The sequence below is a fragment of the Choloepus didactylus genome, chromosome 8, assembly GCF_015220235.1.
Source record: "Choloepus didactylus isolate mChoDid1 chromosome 8, mChoDid1.pri, whole genome shotgun sequence".
Lineage (NCBI taxonomy): Eukaryota > Metazoa > Chordata > Mammalia > Pilosa > Megalonychidae > Choloepus > Choloepus didactylus.
Window position 1 is genome coordinate 76,724,709 of NC_051314.1, and position 19,309 is coordinate 76,744,017.

Below are 19,309 nucleotides of genomic sequence, written 5' to 3' on the forward strand. Positions count from 1 at the left end.
TTCTACAAGTGGATTGAGTTCTTGACATTGCAGCCCTTGAAGTAATTTATTTACTTTTAAGTGATGGAGAGAGTACAAATATATTGGGGGATGTATAACAGCACTAAGCCCGCTAAGAGGTAGTATGTAAACCCAGTGAAAATCGCAATCGCAGGGAGCTCTAGGCAATCTCACACATGCCAGTAATGGTGAATACATAAACATATTCATCAAAAATGTCACTGTCAAAATTACAGTCTTACTATTGCTATGTTTAAACAACCAACAGATGCTCTGATTTACCAACAGAAGAGTAAGTATGATGATGATTTTCTCTTTGATTATATAATTCATTTTGTAGAATGTGGTCATGTTTTCTTCCTGAGAAGAAAATGGATTTAACTGTTAAGTTATATGTTTTGTCGTGTATCCAAAATATGTTTTTGAGATGTCATTTTTTAATTTATCTTGTGTGGAGAGATATAATTGTCTGGAATGATTTTATATGAAAGATGCACTAAAAAACCCACAACTAACTTAATCTAAGAAATAGCCTTGGCAACTTTTGTACACATTCACCCCCCAAATTAAAAATAATAGTGTGTTTGTATGTATAGAAACCTATAATCATGCCCCTACACCGTCTCACCCCTTCCCACCTAGCACTCCACAACCCCACAACCTCCCTCAAAAAGAAAAGCATATTGACTAAAGTGGCATCGCTTTGAAGAACTCTGTGTTCATTTCAAGCATTCATTTGAAAGATAGAATAAACAGAAATCAGTATGTTATAATTTATTGCCAGTCTGTCTATTAACTTTCATTATAAAATGTTTTAATATCTTGGGAAAATATATTTTGAGGATTGAATAGTGCTTTGAGATTGAAGGTCTAAGTAAAGTCTAACAGTGATGCATGCATTACCTGAGATATTAGGAAAAACATGGAAGGAAGTAGGTGGCAGCAAAATAATATGTTATAAATATTTGGTAGTTGTTGACTGAGATATCAAATTCCATTGGAGGTTTCTAACTTCACTTAAATCTTGTACCTCAGTCAGTGCTTATCCCTATATTTTAACACCATGAAATACAGAAATACATACAGCTGAGTCATCCCACAACTCAGTAAGAAAGGAATGCAGTAGGTAAACAAGAAAGCAAAATGGCTCATAAAATAAATAGACTGGATACAAGGGGAAAGTTTTTCTATATTTTGATAGAAAATCTCAAGCCTTGAGATGGATAATGATTGTATATTGAAATATTTGAGTCCCTACTTGAATAACTAATGCTTGATGCCTGAGAGATATCGGAGGAGCAGCTTACCACCAACTCAGAAGCAAAAGGTTCTGCATTAAATATGTTAGTGTTAGTCAAAAATGATACTGATGAAGAAAAAGTTGTTTTATGTGAAATTCAAAGATGAAGAAGAAGGCAGTCATCACTTCTGTCAGAAGCAAGATAATGCATATATTCATAAAAAAATAATGTGTATCTTCTGAGAAAATGTGGATTATTCATGGGGAGGTGAGGGTCAGCAGCAGGGATTAGGGAGGAAGAGCTTTAAACACTCTTGTCCTAAAACTCAGTGAGAAAACAAAGATCTTGCTATGGAACAAATACCTCAATTTTTCCTATATGTAATGTATATTGAGTAGAATTTACCTGTTATTTATTACCACTGTTAAAAAGATATGTTTCAGGAAAATACATGAAATGTATTATGATATACTGTGATTTAATTTTTGAAAAGAGAAGAATTCTTAAAAGCCAAAGGGCATCATTGCCACCCAGAAAAACATACCTCCTCGGCAATCTATTTAGCCTAATGGTAAAACTAACAGGTAATAGAAGTAAAACATAAATTTTTAAAATGTAGTACAGAAATGTAGTTTAGGCTTAGAATAGGTATAATAATCTAAAGAAAATATCTCTGAATATATCATACAGATTGGACAAAAGTCAGCAATCAGTGATGAGAAACAATACAATAACAACTTTCATCCTTCTGGGACTGACAGATGACCCTCAGCTCCAGGTTCTAATCTTTATATTTCTTTTTCTCACCTACATGTTGAGTGTGACTGGGAACCTGACCATCATCACACTCACCTTGTTACATTCCCATCTTAAAACAACTATGTACTTTTTCTTACAAAATTTCTCCATCTTAGAGATCTCCTTCACATCTGCATGTGTTCCTAGATACTTATATAACATAGCTACAGGTGACAAGGTCATTACCTACAATGAATGTGTCATCCAATTGTTTTTTACTGACCTTTTCAGTTACAGAATTTTTTCTCCTTGCTGCCATGTCCTATGACCGCTATGCGGCCATCTGCAGACCCCTGCATTACGTGACTGTCATAAGGAAAAGAGTCTGCAGGAGTCTCATCATCTGTTGTTGGTCAGCTGGTTTGTGTGTCATAATCCCACCAGTTAGTCTGTTTCTAAAACTGGAATTCTGTGACTCCAACATCATTGATCATTTTGCCTGTGATGCCTTTGCCGTAGTGAAAATCACATGCTCTGACACATGGTCCATAGAACAGACAATTATTATCTGTACTGTACTGACCCTGAATATGACTCTAAGTTGTGTAGTTCTGTCCTATGCCTACATCATCAGGACAATTTTTAGTTTCCCATCTGTCCAGCAAAGGAAGAAGGCCATTTTGACCTGTTCTTCCCACATGATTGTGGTTTCCATCACCTATGGCACGTGCATTTTCATCTATATGAATCCTACCGCAAAGGAAGAAGTGACCATTAACAAAATGGTTTCACTGCTCATTTCTTCTGTTTCGCCTACATTGAACCCTTTCATTTATACCTTGAGAAATAATCAAGTTAAGAAAGCCTTCATGGACTCAATCAAAAGAATAACATTTTTCTTAGCTAAATAAAATGAATGGCATATAAAGAAACATATCTAAAATAAAGATATATACTCCAGACCTTTTAACCTTGTTTGTTTTAAAAATTACCTATATTTCAGTTGCATTAATTATTCAACGCAGCTTTACAGTTTCTTTTATTGTACATTGCTCAAGCCGTTCTTGTATCTTCACTTTTCATAGGAATAGCTGATAAGATTTCGATCTCATTGATAGAACATTCAAATGTTTTTTAAAAAATCATTCTTTGCAATGAAATTAACTTCATAGTATTAAATTTTAAGGTTTAATAAATTCATTCCTCTAATCAGGAAAATATAGGGTAAAATCCTTTGTAACTATACTCTAATGTGCATAACAATGTTATTCAAATACATGTAATAAGTGTAAGTTTTTATAAAATGTCTATTAGGATGAAAAATGGCATAAAATAAAATTACAAACCATAGTTTAGAAAGTGAATGGTAGCATTTTCAGTATTGAGAAATGTATGATTAAGATATTATAAATAATATTACAAGTACATATAAATGATTGTTAAAAATTTATAAATATTCTTTGCAATCTGTAGTTAAGTATTGCAAAGTATATAGGCAAATTTTATGCAGAAATAAAGATGCAAACAAAATTTGTTCAATAATATATAATATGACTTGTGGATGCTGAAGGGAGCATAGATTGGTGTATAAGAAGCAGGGGTCGCATTTTAGATCCCACGGACTAAGGGTAAAATCACAAGATCGATGTGGTGACAGTACTTGTAATGACAATAGAATAAAGTCAGAACTGTCAAATTATTACACACTCAATTAAATATTGAACAAAAAACTCATTCACATCAATTGCCCATAAGCAAAGTTCAGTCCATGCTTAAATAATGAAGTTAAGACTGATGTAAGTGCAGTTGGTTACAAGGGGCTAGAAGATGCATCTCTCCATGTAACCTGGTTTCTTGTAGTTGGAAATAATATTTGTAAACAACAAAATGGATGCTCATATGAACTTGGTGCTCTTGCTTGAGCCATTGTTTGCAGGCCACTTCCATGGGTCAAACTAAGAAATTTGATTTTTATGAAGTTAAAGTACGAATTCTTAGTGATGCTTCCAATTCAAACTCAAGACTTCAGAAATTTATCTACAGTAATCAAGAGTCTTAAACACCAAGAGAACAAAAACACAATATACAGACTTCAGGAAAAATATTGCAAATCACAGGCAAAACAAAATATGTGCATAGAAAATGTAAAGAACACATATGTAAAGAACCCTGAAAACAACAAAACATAAAAAAAAAAAAAGCAAGCAATTGCATTAGAAAATGGACCAATGATATGAACAAACATTTCACCAGGATGATAAGCAGCTAACAAAAAGCACATGAAAAAATGTCAAACATGATTAGTCAGTATGGAAATACAAATTTCACCACAACACATTAACTGCATATCTATTATATTGGATAAAATAAAATACAGTAATGACACTTGTGTCTGGCAAAGATGGGGAGAAACAGTATCATTCACACATTCCAGTTGGAGATGTAAAATGATACAGCTAATCTAAAAGGTAGTTTAGCATTTTTTGATACAGAACCAGTTCTTTCTGTGAGCCTCCAGTGGGAAAAAACCCTGTAGATACCTTTATTTTGGATGTTTTCAATCAGATTTCACTTTATTTCTCTCTATCCATGTCAAACTAAACTCTTCAAAGATTTATAAAACTTCCCAAGCTGGAAACTGTTATTAACAAGATTAAGTCCTAACGTTCAAAAAAGCATCTATCACACTTTATGTTAAAATATGACAACATTAGCATAGGCTCTACACATGCCTTGACATAAATCAGTAAGTCAAATTCCCAATACTCAAAAGTCAAAGAATACCCCCTGCCATCAATTTCCATGTTGCCTGTAAGCAAAGTTCAGTCCATGCTCATATAATGAAGTTAAGACTGATGTAAATACAGTTGGTTAAAAGGGGCTAGAGTTGAAATAGCCAGAGAAATTGGTGTGATTTGGGGGGATAAAATTAGCAGTAGCATTCAAAATATGTAACTTTGTAACAAAATAAGTACTATTTTGGAATATTGATGTCTATGTGCATTTTATTCCCCAAATAAGGAAAAGAATGAACATGAGAAATCAGATTTTAGCAGTATTTTCATGTCTAACTGTCTGTAACTATTTAACCTTCCAAAGAATGTATATTAACAAGATTTCACATGTTATTTATCCTAATATTTTACTTTCAAAGACTGATGCAACCTCTCAATATCCAGCAAATTCAAATTCTTATTATGCATCTTCAGTTATGATATATTTGCCCAAGAAAAGGGCTACATAATTTTACCCTTTGTTAAATGTCCAAATGATTTTCTCACTGAACAAATGAATCTCACCTGGCCTCAACAGGTCCCTGCACAGACCTACTGCTTTAGGATGACAAACTGTGGGTTGTCAGAAGGAAGCCAACACCGCACCAACTATTTCTTCTGCCACTGTCACACAGTCTGAAGTGTGTCTTTTCAACTGAAATGAGCTGAGGCCCCAACATCTAAGACTAAATAGTGGGCCAGCAAACAAGCCAATCCCAGCAGTGGAAGGGGGTTTTCAGTCCTGTGGAAGGGCTGGCCAGACCTATTCTGTTTTTATCTGTGCTATTGTCTAGTAAGAAATTCCTCTGAGTTGAGCCATGTCCAATGGCTCATTTTAACCTAGAGAAGTGGTTCTGGGAGTTTTTGCCATCTATCTGGATTCTCACAATCCAGCTCTGCTCTCAACAATGCTCTGAGTCCCTGTTTAGGAAGTTCCTGGAGAAAGAGATGAAACTAATTAACATGCAGCCAAGGAAGTAGGGGTAGTTTACCAACTGTCTACTGGGATGTCCTCAAAGCTGAGGCAGAGACCTCAAGGCAAAATACTTTTACTATAAACTGGTCTAGTCATTACCATCCTTAACTTTGTCTTCACCTCTTTAGCTCTCTGCCATGGTAACTTTCACCATGAATGTTCTCCTGAAGTACAAGTCTTCCTTTTTGCTTATTTATTTTTGAGAAAAGCTTAATTCTGTGATTTACCCAACTAACCATGAAATCAGACCTGTTGGAATAGAGGTTAAATCCAAGTAAGTAATCCTCTGAAGGTCCTGGAAATGGTTGCTGTGCCTTTCAGTTTCATGAGCTGCCCGTCCAGCAGTGCACTTCTGTCATGGGTTCTCTTTGTCCATTGCCACCTCATTGGTAATTTTCTACTGCTCAACCATTGACCCCACAGGCAAGATGCTTGTTACTGTGGGGAATAGAGCCTGAATCTGCTCTTCCATGAGCACTTTGGAACTGATCTGGAACCCCTTTGTGGGTCCCTGGCCAGTTCAGGCTGAAAATATTTCCTGGGAATGTGCTCGCAGAGTGACCCTGCCCCCAGAATTTGCCCTCTAGGCAAAAGCAGGTAGATGCAATGAAAGGAAAGTGAAAAAGAAACTGCAGAGGCAAAACAAGAAGAAAAAGATCAGATGAAGTATCCCAGAAAAGGAACAGAGGAAAGCAAGCTTCTTCATGAGGTTGAAACAAGTGCACAAATAGTACCATCTTTAAAAATTTCACCATATACCCAAGGCAAGATTCAGATGAAAAATAGCTGAAAACATCTCCTCAGTTAAACACATGCAATTTTAAACATCTGGAATAAATTGAACTAAGTGTCAAAGAAGAGCTTTAACACAAAGCCAATCAACAGTAAAACCCCAGGCAAGATTGAGAAACTCCAGAGTAAACTCATCAAGATTATCAGACATCAACAAAAAATTACAAGCCATATTAAGAAACAGGAAGTTATGGCCCAGTCACACAAACTAATTAAAATTTTGGAGGAGACAGAATTTGGGAAAACTAATCAAAGAGATTAAAAATAAATCCTCCTAAATCAACTCAAGAAGATGAAGAAAAATATGGCTAAAAAGATAAGGTATGTTAAGAAGACACTAGAAAGCATAAAGAAGAATGGAATGTATGAAAAGAAACAACATTACCAACAGGAATGAAAGGTACAATTGAAGAGATTAAAAATATACTAGAGGCATAGAACAGCGTATTTGAACAGACAGAATCAGCAAACTAGATGATAGGACAATCAAAATAATAGAATAACAGATAGAGAAACATATGGAAAACATTGTGCAGGTTGCCATCAAAAATGAGGAAGAGTTTTAAATAATGACAGAGAAACAGAAACTGTTAACAGAGTATATTCTAGCTCAGTCCTAGTTGAGCTGGTCTGAACAACTCACAGTTTGGAACAATTAATGCTCTAACTCTGGTAATTTTGTCTAATGACTTTAAATTTTTCAATAGGGAGACTTAATGTCACACCTCCATTGACCCACATATTTCTTACAATTACTTAAAAAAGTGTGTTTTTCCAAGGTAATGATAAATTATGGTAGATGTTTCCAAAAACATGAATTTTTAGAACTCTAGACAGGATTTGATCAGTGTCTCCACAGCAAGATTTAATGGGCTGCTGGGCTCCACAGCAAGATTTAATGGGAGGGATGGGGATAGGGCACATCAGAGACCTCACATCAAGATTACACTTGGAAAGGGGCCTTTATTATCTTCTCTTTTGGGATGGCTGAATTTCCTTTGCTCATGGTGTGTTAATAGTTAGGCCTCTTTTTTTATCCACCGTTCACTCAGGAAGGTTTCAGTTAGCCCAGAGTGATCAATGTAAATATATTCATTTACTAATTTAATTTCTAAATAATACTGCTGAAATAATGAGAGATTATTATTTTGGTATGGGTAACCATTACAAATATCAACAAAGCATTTTTGTCAGTTTGGAAATATGGGCAAAAATGATGTCAGTGAATAATGTGTGAGAACTTGGAAAAAATCATTAAAATAAAACCCTCAAGTTTGTGAAAATCAAAAGCCAGGATGAGCCATTGATCTCAGAACCTAGACAATATAGATGAAAGGGGCCTTTTGAAAAAATCATCCTTGAGGATCCATTAGGGCAGAGTACATATATCTAAGACCTGACTAAAGGAAGGTCAGTGGCCATGGATAGCCCAGTGATTTCTATGGATCCTTGCATGTATTAAAACAAATTGAGAACAGACAGTGGCTTTTTAAGTCCTGTTGTCCTGGCTTCTTTGGGCCTTTCCAGGAAAATGTATAATTATGATTGATATTCATGTGCTCAATCTGTATACTGATTTTCATAGATATTTGTACTTATAGCTAGCTTCTCAGGAGTGGGTACCTATGCTTTTGACATTGCTTTTTTGAACAAACTTTTATGCTCTTCTTTGCTCCATGTTAAAGTACAAGTTTTGTTTCTGTGAATATAGTATTAAATACCAAGTATTTTCTAATAAAAGAAACATATTTCTAGTTTCTGTACATATGAAGGCTTATATTGAAATGTTATACTAAATTTTTCTCTTAGAAATGACATAATTTTTCTGTTTCCATGAATTAAACTATAACGTTTAATTATAACTGGCAATTAAATAATCACACATTTTATGGATGCTAAAATGTGTGTCATGGAGCATCAGATGCTGTAAAAACTTGGGCTATGGAGTCTGATAAAAGTGGAATTGCACCCTGATTTTATCTCTTGCTAGCATTTTTTAATTCCCCTGAACTTCAATTTAGTTATTTGTAAAGATTAGATAAAACACTAAAAAAATTGTTTAACACATATGAGAAATTCTAGGTGTCTAGTGATTTTCTAAGTGGCAGCTGCTATAATCACATTACAATGGCAAGAGGAGCCCCATTAACAATATTATTGCTTCATGATTGAAATCTCATTTTAAATATTAAATCCATTGTTCAAAGAAAATTCTTCTTCCTTGTTGTTTTGTAAAAGTAGAAAATAAGCAGACATGAAAAAGTGCTAGGATTCCAAATGGTTCTCAAAACCTGGAATTGGATTAGGCAATATACAAAATTGCTCAATTCATAAAATTTATTAACATGAACTCACTGATTTTTTTTATTGTTTTATTTTGAGTTTTTTTCATGCTTAACTAGACATGAAGTCATTTTTGTTCCCTGAAAATGTATTATATTATCTTACTGAGAAAGGTAATCCTCATAAAGCTTCCTTGCTAGGAAGGAAAGGAATAAAAGTTAAAGGTATATCTTAGGGACTAATGATTTTTCTGAAAATTTGATTCCTCAAAATCAACAGATCCCACTATTTGAGAAAAATACGATTTTTTTTATTGAGTCATTGAAGGCTTGTCTTACTTGCTTGTTCCTCAGGGTGTAAATGAAAGGGTTCAGCATGGGAGCAATGGAAGTAGTTAACACTGTCACACCCTTGTTAACAGCCACTGACTCCTTTGCTGAAGGTTTGACATAGATGAAAATACAGCTGCCATAGGTGATGAAGACCACAATCATGTGGGAAGAGCAGGTAGAAAATGCCTTTTTCCTTTGCTGGGCAGAAGAGAATCCTAGAATGGTCTTGACAATGTGCATGTAGGAGAGAAGTACACATACAAGAGTCATGATAAAGGTCAATACAGCACAGATTATGACCATCTGCTCTGTGAGCCATGTATCCGAGCATGAGATCTTTAGGAGAGGGTTTACATCACAAGCAAAATGGTCAATGACATTAGAGTCACAGAATTCCAGATTTAGAAACATGCCAAGTGGTGGGAGTATAATCAACAAGCCAGCTGTCCAGGAACAAAGGACAAGTCTTCTACAGACCCTGTTGTTCACGATGGTCACATAATGTAGGGGTTTGCAGATGGCTACATATCGATCATAGGACATGGTGGCAAGGAGAAAAAATTCTGTAACACCAAAGAGGTCTGTAAAAAAAATTTGAATGACACAATTGTCATATGTAATTGTCTTGTCACCTGTTGATATGTTGTACAAGTATCTGGGCATACAAGCAGATATAAATAAGATTTCTAAGAAGGAGAAATTTTGTAGGAAAATGTACATGGCAGTTTTAAGGTTTGAGTCCATGAAGGTGAGGAAGATGATTGTCAGGTTCCCAGTTACACTCAATGTGTAGGTGAGAAATAGAAAGATGAAAATCAGAACCTTCAGCTGTGGGTTATCAGTCAGTCCCAGCAGGATAAATGTTGTTATTGTGTGGTTAGTCATCAAGGAATCCTGACTTCTACTGAATCTGCATTTATAATTCAGAGGTATTTGATATGAGGACAGAGGTGTTAACATCACTTGGCAATAATTAATGGCTCAACAAACTAAGCCAACCATCTCATATGCAAGTTTTAAAAATTTTAGTTATAAGCAGTGTCTTTACACCAGAAGCATAGTTTCCATAGTTGTGTGTTTTGGAAATATCATGGAATATTTTTTAACAAATCAGATTACTTTATCCATATCATACTCCAACATTTTAGGAATTCTCCCATCTACCACTTTTATCCCCAGTTTATATTTTGTATATCTGCATATCAGATTGGATTTATGCATATAGTTATCTTGTACTGCTAACTGCAACTGAATCTTAAAGCCAAATCTTGAACTTCTTCAACACTTTAATGTCTTTTCTTGTAGTTTGATTAGTAAGAAAGTACAAATATATGACAAATAGTTTGGGCCTCACTGTACAATTTCTTCATACCTTTGCTTTTGTGTTTTAACGTTATTACAGGTTTTAAAATTTGCTTTTTTCCCTTTAGCAACTTTCTACTCCCTCCCATCTCTTCATCCTTTAATTCTGTTGAAAGTTATGCCAGTACCAATGTTATGCAGAACATAGAGTTTTAATGAGAAATTTGATAGAATGTAAGGTACATTGAATGAAGTATATACAGGCTGTATGGATAATCACAATTTTTTTTGTATTTTCAGTCTGTTAAATAACATTGAAACACACTCCAACAAACTGGTATTAATGTCACTAAGTGCAGAAAAACAGGTTTACAATACTAAACTATTCCCCAAGCTCTGCTTGCTTTCACCATGATTTCCTTATACCATCCATCTCTAATATGGAAATAATAATAGTATCCTTCATATACTATGGTAAAGATTGAGCTAGTTAGTTTGCATAGAACTTAGGAAAAAGTACCTTCTCATAATAACTAGTAATTGTAAGTTAAGCTCTTTTATTGATCTGATGTACTATGATTTTCCTTTTGTTGGTCACCATTCATTCTTAACCTAACTTTAAACACATTTTTTCTACCATTATAATGAAACAGTTTTTGATAAAGTTTATAGATTTTTGCTCCAAAATTTTAGAAGACATCTTTGGGGAATATGCACTTTTGACCAAAAACTATGTCAAAAAACTTTCATGTTAACACTCACACATTTTACTTCTCATCTCTTTTATTTCTAATTCCCAAGTTCTTTTTCTTGCTGGTCTTTGTTATGTTTACTTTTCACATCCTTCTCTTGCAGATCCCTTTAATTCAATAAATATACTTTCATGACTATTTTCTTGAAATCCTATTTGCTTAAGCTTCAAAAATTGTTGCTTTTCAGAAAATCGGGAATATAATCAAATATACCTCAAACATGAAAATTCTACAGCTGCATTCTTTTCCTTTGCATGCTTTCAAAAAATAATTGAATTAATAGGTTTGTCCATTTATTGAACTAATCATTGCCAGTGGATTATCTCTCTAGAATAATCTTTCCTCTGATACCCTCTGTTTTATTACTTAACTTTGCTCCCCAAAGCCAAGTTCCATTTGGGATGCAAAAACTCAGTCATTGCTTTTTTATTTTAATATATTCTTCTGGGAACTTGATGAACCTCTGGTATATGGGGTGGAAAAATGTCATAGGAAGCAATTCTTATTCCTCTCTTATGGTTAATGGAATAGCATCCATAGCTTATACCGTTACAGACATGTATACAATACTAAAGAAAAATTTACTGGCAGAAAATCAAATAAAATTTTCCACATAGACCTTCTGGAGATGCGTAAAGGACAATTTCTGAAGCCCACCTTCCTCCCTGAATTTGCTTTTTCTTAAAATACAGGCACCAGAACTTCTCTGATGTAACCAATACAGACTTGTTGACTTCTATTAGTATTTAGTTCTAAAAATTCACATTTTTTGCAGTCATTGAAAATGTATCTATATGAGAAATCTGACATTAAAAATCAAGTACTGAGTAATGAATTGATGTGAGTTATTGATTACTGTTTATAGTATAATATGAAGATTTTAAAATTTTGATTTCTAATGAGATGATGTGACATGAACCAAAGTGTCTGTTTAATGTTTTTATTGTAGGGTCCCATTGTTTCTTAATATCCCTCAAGTAATACCACCTTCACAACACCTCCTACTTATTATTGGATAAAAATTATCACAGCAAACAATACAGACTATCTAAGAATAGTGCACAATAAAAACTGACATTTCATTAATAGCCATATTATCATTCACATCTCAGTTTTATACAGTCAGAAAAAATACATTTATCAGACACAAATATCCTCTAATCTTTCATAAGGGAATATTACCCAAACAGAAGAAATTATCATACTTACACTTGTGTCAGTAAATCATAGCCTCCTTCTAGGAGTTGTTTAATGGGAACAATCCTTAAACTTATGTTGAAAGCATTCATGAACATTTCTGATCCCTTCTGTTTGAATCCATGTCAACATCTACAGCAGCCTTGGGTGAATTGTATTTTCTATATTCAATCAATTTCATAAAGTGTTTGTGAAGGAACTTCTAGCTTTGGAAGAGTTGTTTCTGACCCCTCCTTGCTCTGAGAGAGGGCTTTTTTAATATCAAACTTGGTATGACTTTTATTTGCCAAATCTGCAACCAAGTTAATAAACAAAAGAGTCCTTGGAGATCCAGGATCAACAATTACTAATGAATTGAACTTTGAGGGAAAAAAAAACCTAGCACACTAACAGTGGGGACAAGGCCCTCAGAGACATGAAAAAGAAATGAAAGCATTTATTAGTTACCAGTAGGAAAAAAATGTGAATCTAATTTAAAAAACCCTAGACCACTTAATTTTATAATTTCTACCTTGTAAGGTAATTAAATATCATACTTCTCCCTTCTCTCCATTATCAATTTTTAATAAAATGAAATACATATATTTCTATGACAGTTGATCAAATTAACAAATGTAAAGGTATGCAAGGTAAAAGAATAAGGAAAATAATGTTTTAAAGTGACAATAAATACTATTTTTTCAAGCATATGGTTTCATACTTTCTTCCTGAAAATATACTCGTATCTGTCATGTGTAATATTTATAAATGCATGAATATTAAACTAGAAAAACATACTTGTATATTCAGATATATAGCTTGTCAGGTGATATTTTAACCTTAGATATTTGTAAATCTATTTTTTCTCAATAATTATTGATATACTTCAATTTAATCCCATTTAAACTTGGTCCACTGTATTATATTAGCATCAGTGTTTAAATGAAAATTCACTGTAGATTTATTCTCTTTCAATGTTTTACCATTTTAAAATATAGCTGTATGGTTATCAAATAATTTACTTATCCCCAACAAATCATTGTAGTTCCTTTTTCATTTTTCACAATTATTTTTAAAATTCAAGAAGAATCCTTGTACAAACATTTTTACATATTGTCAGATTAATTGCCAGAGATATATGCTTCTTGGAAAATTTGCAGACCCCCATAAGTAAATCCCAGTGCAGAGCATAAGGATTTTTAGCAGCAAAGCCCTGAATTCTCTGTAGATATCTATTCTCCTTTTGAGAAAAAGGTTTTGTCTTGCTACCAGGTCTTAGCGTACTGAGACTGAACACTTAATAATGGGCCACCAAGTTTCCCTGAGAACTGAGCTTCCCATCACGAACTATGTGTTGTCTGACTCTGCAAACCATAAAGCTAAGAATGCACAGAAGCCTTCCATTATCAAAGGGAAGTGATATATAAAAGAATGGATTTATGCAGGCACTGAAGTCAAATGTCAGTTACACAAAGAACTGTCCCACATGGCAATGGCCCTACTCTTTTCAACATTATCTTCCATCAAACAGCCCATTGCAATGGTCTTGGGTAATTCTCTATGATCATTTTGCTGAGGAAGAGAAAATTCAACATGGTTTACAAGAGGTTGTGTGCAATATGCATGCATGAAATGAAAAGTTGACAACATTCTTGGATGTCTCTGAAGAACAGTGGTGAGAGAAAATCCTCCCACATGGCAGAACTTCAAGTAGTGCACCTGGCTATTAAATTTGGTTTGAAGGAGAAGTGATCAGATGTGATTGAATAGTGATATGTGGGTTGTAGTCAACTGTTTGAATGGTCAGGGACTTGGAAGGAACATGATTAGAAAATTGGTGACAAGGAGGTCTGTGTGAGAGATATGTGGATAGACTGACCTTTCTGAATGTGCAAAAAAGTAAAGATATATACATCCCATGTAAATGCTCATTAAAGCGTGACCTCAGCAGGTGAGGATTTTTATAATCAAGTGAATAAGATGACCCTTTCTGTGGAGACCAGCCAGCCCTCCACAGCCACACCTGTTATTGTCCAATGAGCTCATGGACAAATTAGTGAAAGAGGTAGGCAATGAGGTTATACATGGGTTAAGCAATATGGCCATCCATCCATGAAGGCAGTCCTGGCTGCAGCCATTGCTTAGTGTCCCATATGCTAGCAGCAAAGACTAATAATCAGTCCCTGGTATGGAACCATAACTCTAGGTGAATACTTTGTGGCAGGGTGATTACATTAGACTGCTCTGATGATGGAAGAGGCAGCAGTTTGTTCTTACTGGAATAGATATTCACTCTCATTTGGGCCCAGACTGAGCTTGTGCAGAGCACAGGCCATGCTACCATGAGACTGAAAAACATTCCAGGCAAAAAAGTAGGCACAGATTTTCTTAGACATACAAACAGGAAAGATTCCCCTGTGGCAGCTGGTCTGGAGGGTTAGTGCCTGTAAGGGATGGGGGGTGGGATTGTGCAAGGAGCAAGATGTGATTCTAGAACAAAGACATTTCATATACTATGAAGACAATGGTTCTCTAGTATAATCATTAAAGGGTCCCAAAACCTGATGTTTTACTAAGATTTGTGTTTAAAACTAAGATAAAGTCAGTACCATTTTTAAATTGGTGGTTCCGTTCTTCCTCATCTGGAGAGATTTTTACGTTCTTGACCTTTGTCCTTGACTAATGGAGGTCTGTTGCAGGCCATTTAGGAGGGAGCCTGGGCCCTGGGCCACCAGAGTCCACACCCCCAAAAGAAGCTGCATTGACCAAAGGACAGACATCCATATAACACCACAACAATATAAAAGACAACAGAATAGTAATAATCATACACATAGAGCAGATAATTCTATGAAGAAATGCTAGCCAGGCTAAGAGCATTAAAGCAAGGAGAAAGGAGTCAGCAGGTAATTGATCAATACTGTGTATGTTCTCTTGCATATGATTTAAAACTTGTGAAATATTATGTGAGTGATAAGGAATATATACACAATATTGTATGTTTATAAGGGCACAGGTTCCCCCTTGTGTCATAGTAAAATATCTAAAGCCATTCTATTTTGTAAACTAATTTCCATTACTGGGTGACTTCATCATTTAGCAATGATATTGCTAATTTAGATTCATTAAGCACATGAGCTGTATCACTGGCTAAGGCTTTTAAATGCTTTTCAGTCGCCATCGGAGCTCCCCCTGGGCAAGAATAGCTAAAGTATAAAACCACCATAGTGTATGCTTCACTTTATGTCTAGAGTTAACGATTTCCCATTTGCTAGCGGAGTGTGGTAAAGAATAATATAATATGGCGGGGACATACGGCTGCTCTCGTATACAGCATCCTTTCCAATTATAAGGTAAATAGGGCCATCCATGTTGTCCACAGGTGCATGACCATGCACTGGGGAAGCATATGCTCCATGTCTGTTGGAGGTATTTTGCAATTTGGAAAGGCTATCATTTTGTAGCTTAATGGTAAATTTACACACTCCATTAAGATGTTCCATGCAGACAGGGGCAATAAAATCTAAGATGTCTGCTTCCACTGTCACCCACCCTATTCTGTCATGTACAGCATACCTTAATATAGGCCAGGGCTTATATAATTGTTCCCTCACAAGGGAAAAATATAAGCTTGGGTTTCATTATAAGATGGTAATTGGATTACAGTCTTAAAAGAGAAGGTGTCACTCCAGATTTTTAGGAATGTTGAATTCTGCCACATCAACAGGGTGTTCCACATAGTCCAGTTAGCAGGAGCTATGGTTCAGGGAAAGCCAGTAGCAACTGAAGATGGCAAGTCTGTGCAAACCCAACATTTGGTTTGATTGTGAACATGAGTTACTGCTTAAGCCAACTGTAGAAAGGTGTTTGCTCCGGTGCTATGGACATAAAGAAAGATGTTTATGGGGAACAATAAAGGGTAAATCTTGTCAATTTAATAATACACATGGAACAGTTCCATTGGTAGATAGTAAGGTACCTGACAGAAAGACATTGTGGGGAGGTTTTAAATACCAGATATTCTCTCCTTGTATGTCTTGAGAGTTATTCATTGTGATATCAATCATTAGGCATAAGGAGGATCCACATAGTTATACATAAGGATCCCCTGGGAATGGGAGGCCCTGGATTGGTGATAAATATTTTAACAGGCACTTTTTGCAAAAATTTTGGCTGCATTACAATGTTTTGGGTGACTCCTGTTTCCCGTGGGCTAAGATTTCTAACCAGCACAGCTGCACAGGCCAGAACCAAGGCCAGAGGACCTCCTTTTCCCCTGTGTGTATGGTTTGAGGCATAGGCAACAAATTATTATGATTCCCTGTTAGGTTGCAAAACAGCAGGCCCTTTAATTTGTAACCTTAGTGCTTGCTTTAGCCCTGACATTACCATTTCAATAGGAGCTGGGGCTGCAGCCCATGGTGTAGAGTTTTGGTGGGTTAGGGCCTAATATAACCTTTTACCCCATTGTTGTAGGGATTTCTTATCATCTCTCAACTGTTCCTTTAAGAAACCATTGATTCTTTCTATCAGGTCTGCACCTGTGGGACATGCTTGTGTCATTTGTCAAGTGAAAGAGGTTCCCTGATCACTGTCTATTTATGTAGGTATCCTGTAGAGGGTGCTTCTCCTTTCTAGGCAGCTTATGGTGGTTTGCTGATTGTATTTCCCCACCTGAAAAGCTAATAGAAGTCCCTTGGTAGTGTCTACTGTGGTGAATGCATACCTTGCCCCTTCCAAGAGCAGAAAGGCTGATCTAGCCCACATGCCACTGGGTCACTGGAGCCTGTGACTGGCCAATGCATTGCATCTGGTGGAGCAGTTGGCATGGTCATCACAGGGAGCACAATGGGCACTCCCTTGTGATGTCTGTAAGTTTCTGGCACATGATGGGTAGCTGGAACTGCTGGGCTAAATGCTGTATGGTTTGATACCCTTGGTTTCCACTCTTTCATTGAAGGCAGTTGATTGCTTCTTGGGTTTCAGAAGTGTGGCTCCAGACTCAGGTGAGGGTGTCTGCCTCAAGATTCCCAGGTAGCCTGTTCAGAGTGTGCACAGGGACATGTTTGGCTGTTACCATTCATCACTGGCAGGCATCCCAGATGTCTTTCCTCAGCTCTTTTCCCCATAGGGATGACCTATGACTGCTCTTTTTTCTTGTTTCCAGGTTACCATTCAGGTCATGAGACCTTGTGAACATCCCAGCTGTGGTACAGACAGTTAGCATGTCTCTTTGTTCATGCATTATAACCATCCAGACAGCTCGTAATTCATCCCATTGACTGCTTTGCATAGCACCAATCTCCCACCATATAGAGTCAGTACTAGGCTAAACTGCCACAGCTCTTCACATGGGAGACCACCCACTAGTGGATCCATCAGTATACTATGGAGACTTGGGAAATGTTCCTGTGCCCTCTGTAGTGGGTATTTTAACAGCTGTTTCAGGTGCAGCAATTTTAGCTGTTAAATCTTCTACATATAACAATGGTCCTAAAATTTTGTGTATCTCAGCACTAAGAGGGCTGGTATTGAAAACACTGTGTTGCAACAAGTAAGCTTTCCACTTTGTTGAGGTACTTAATTGTGCATTCCCAGAGTGTGGCTTATTGGCTGTGTCCATAATCCAGCTCTGCATAGGGAGGGTGGTCCTCAAGGTGACAGGACATTTCTGCTTCATATCTTCCAATTGTAATAGAGCATTATATGGAGCACAGAGTTGCTTTTCTAAGGGAATATATTTTAATTTTAACCCTTTCTATAACTGTGACCAGAATCCTAGGGTACTCATTTAGAATGTGGCGTTTGCCGCAAACCCCACTTAAAGCTAATGTTGGTACTATCATATCCAAATTCACAGGGGAAATCAGGATCTACCCCCCCTCAGTGCTTGTGCCTGTGCTAATACCCTTTTTGCCTTTTCAAAAGCAGCCTGCTGGAGGCCATCCAATTCCCAAGTATGACTTTTCTAATTAGCATATATGGTGGTTTTAATGTTGAGGTAAATAGGTAATGAAAGGTCTCCAACACCCTAGTAGTCCTAGAAAGGCCATTAATTGCTTAGGTATATGCAGCACAGGAAAATATTGTATCTTATCAATTACTGCAGAAAGAAAACTTTTTGTCTTACCTGACCATACAGCACCCAAGAATTTGACAGAGCAGCCAGGGCCTTGTAGCTTGTCATGATTGACTGCCCATCTTCAGATCTTGAGATGGGATATGAACATTTATGACAACTGTATCAGTTCTGGAACAGAATTGCCAGTTAACTTAACATCATCGATATAATGAAAGTCATGAATTTGGGGTTCTCCAATTGGCCAAGTATTTTGCCACTACATAAAATAGCTTTGTGAGAGCATGGTGAAAGTCCTTCATCATCTTTCCCTATTGAAGGCAAAAGCAGGTTGACTTGCTTTATTTAGGGAAATACTGAAGAAACATTAGCTAAATCTAAAACAAAATGGTAATGACATAAATGAATGCAATTTCTTGTAGTAAAGAGGCAATATTTTGAACCACTGCATTCATAGTGGGTATTACTTTATTTAATTCACTCTAATCCAGTGTCATGTGCTAGATTCCATCAGGATTCTTTACAGGCTGCACAGGGTTATTGAAGGGGATATGGGTTGGTATTAATATTCCCACTCTTTCCAGTTCCTTAATCCCTTGAAATCTCCATGGAAGCTGATATTTTTCAGTGGCTATAATCCTCCAAGGCTGTGGTACTTTTATAGGGGATCAGTTTACTGACACTTTAAGACTCCTTTCACTGCTCTACACCAGAGGTTGAATTCTCCTATGGTAGTTTGTAATGTGGAATTTAAGAGAAGATCAATTCCTAGTATATATTCATGTGTAGGAGAAATGTGTACAGTGTATTCCTGGGGGGAGCAATCTCCAAAATTGCAAGAAGAAATTATGCTATTTGACTTTG

At 36.1% G+C, this 19,309-nt stretch overlaps 2 protein-coding genes across 2 annotated transcripts; one reads left to right on the plus strand and one right to left on the minus strand.

Moving 5' to 3' along the window:
• The first annotated feature begins 1,956 nt into the window (after positions 1-1,956).
• LOC119541801 (olfactory receptor 6C2-like) lies at positions 1,957-2,890 on the plus strand. The gene is given in 2 exon segments (XM_037846069.1): positions 1,957-2,267; positions 2,269-2,890. Coding segments are annotated over 2 exon segments (933 nt in total).
• Positions 2,891-9,076: 6,186 nt separating this feature from the next.
• LOC119542708 (olfactory receptor 6C2-like) lies at positions 9,077-10,021 on the minus strand. Its single transcript, XM_037847394.1, has one exon. It carries the CDS (start codon positions 10,019-10,021, stop codon positions 9,077-9,079), a length of 945 nt encoding a protein of 314 aa, XP_037703322.1.
• Between the last annotated feature and the right edge of the window lie 9,288 nt (positions 10,022-19,309).

What these genes read in the sequence shown, in the direction of transcription:
- LOC119542708 (XM_037847394.1), bottom strand. Translation starts at nt 10,021, where the DNA reads ATGACTAACCACACAATAACAACATTTATCCTGCTGGGACTGACTGAT.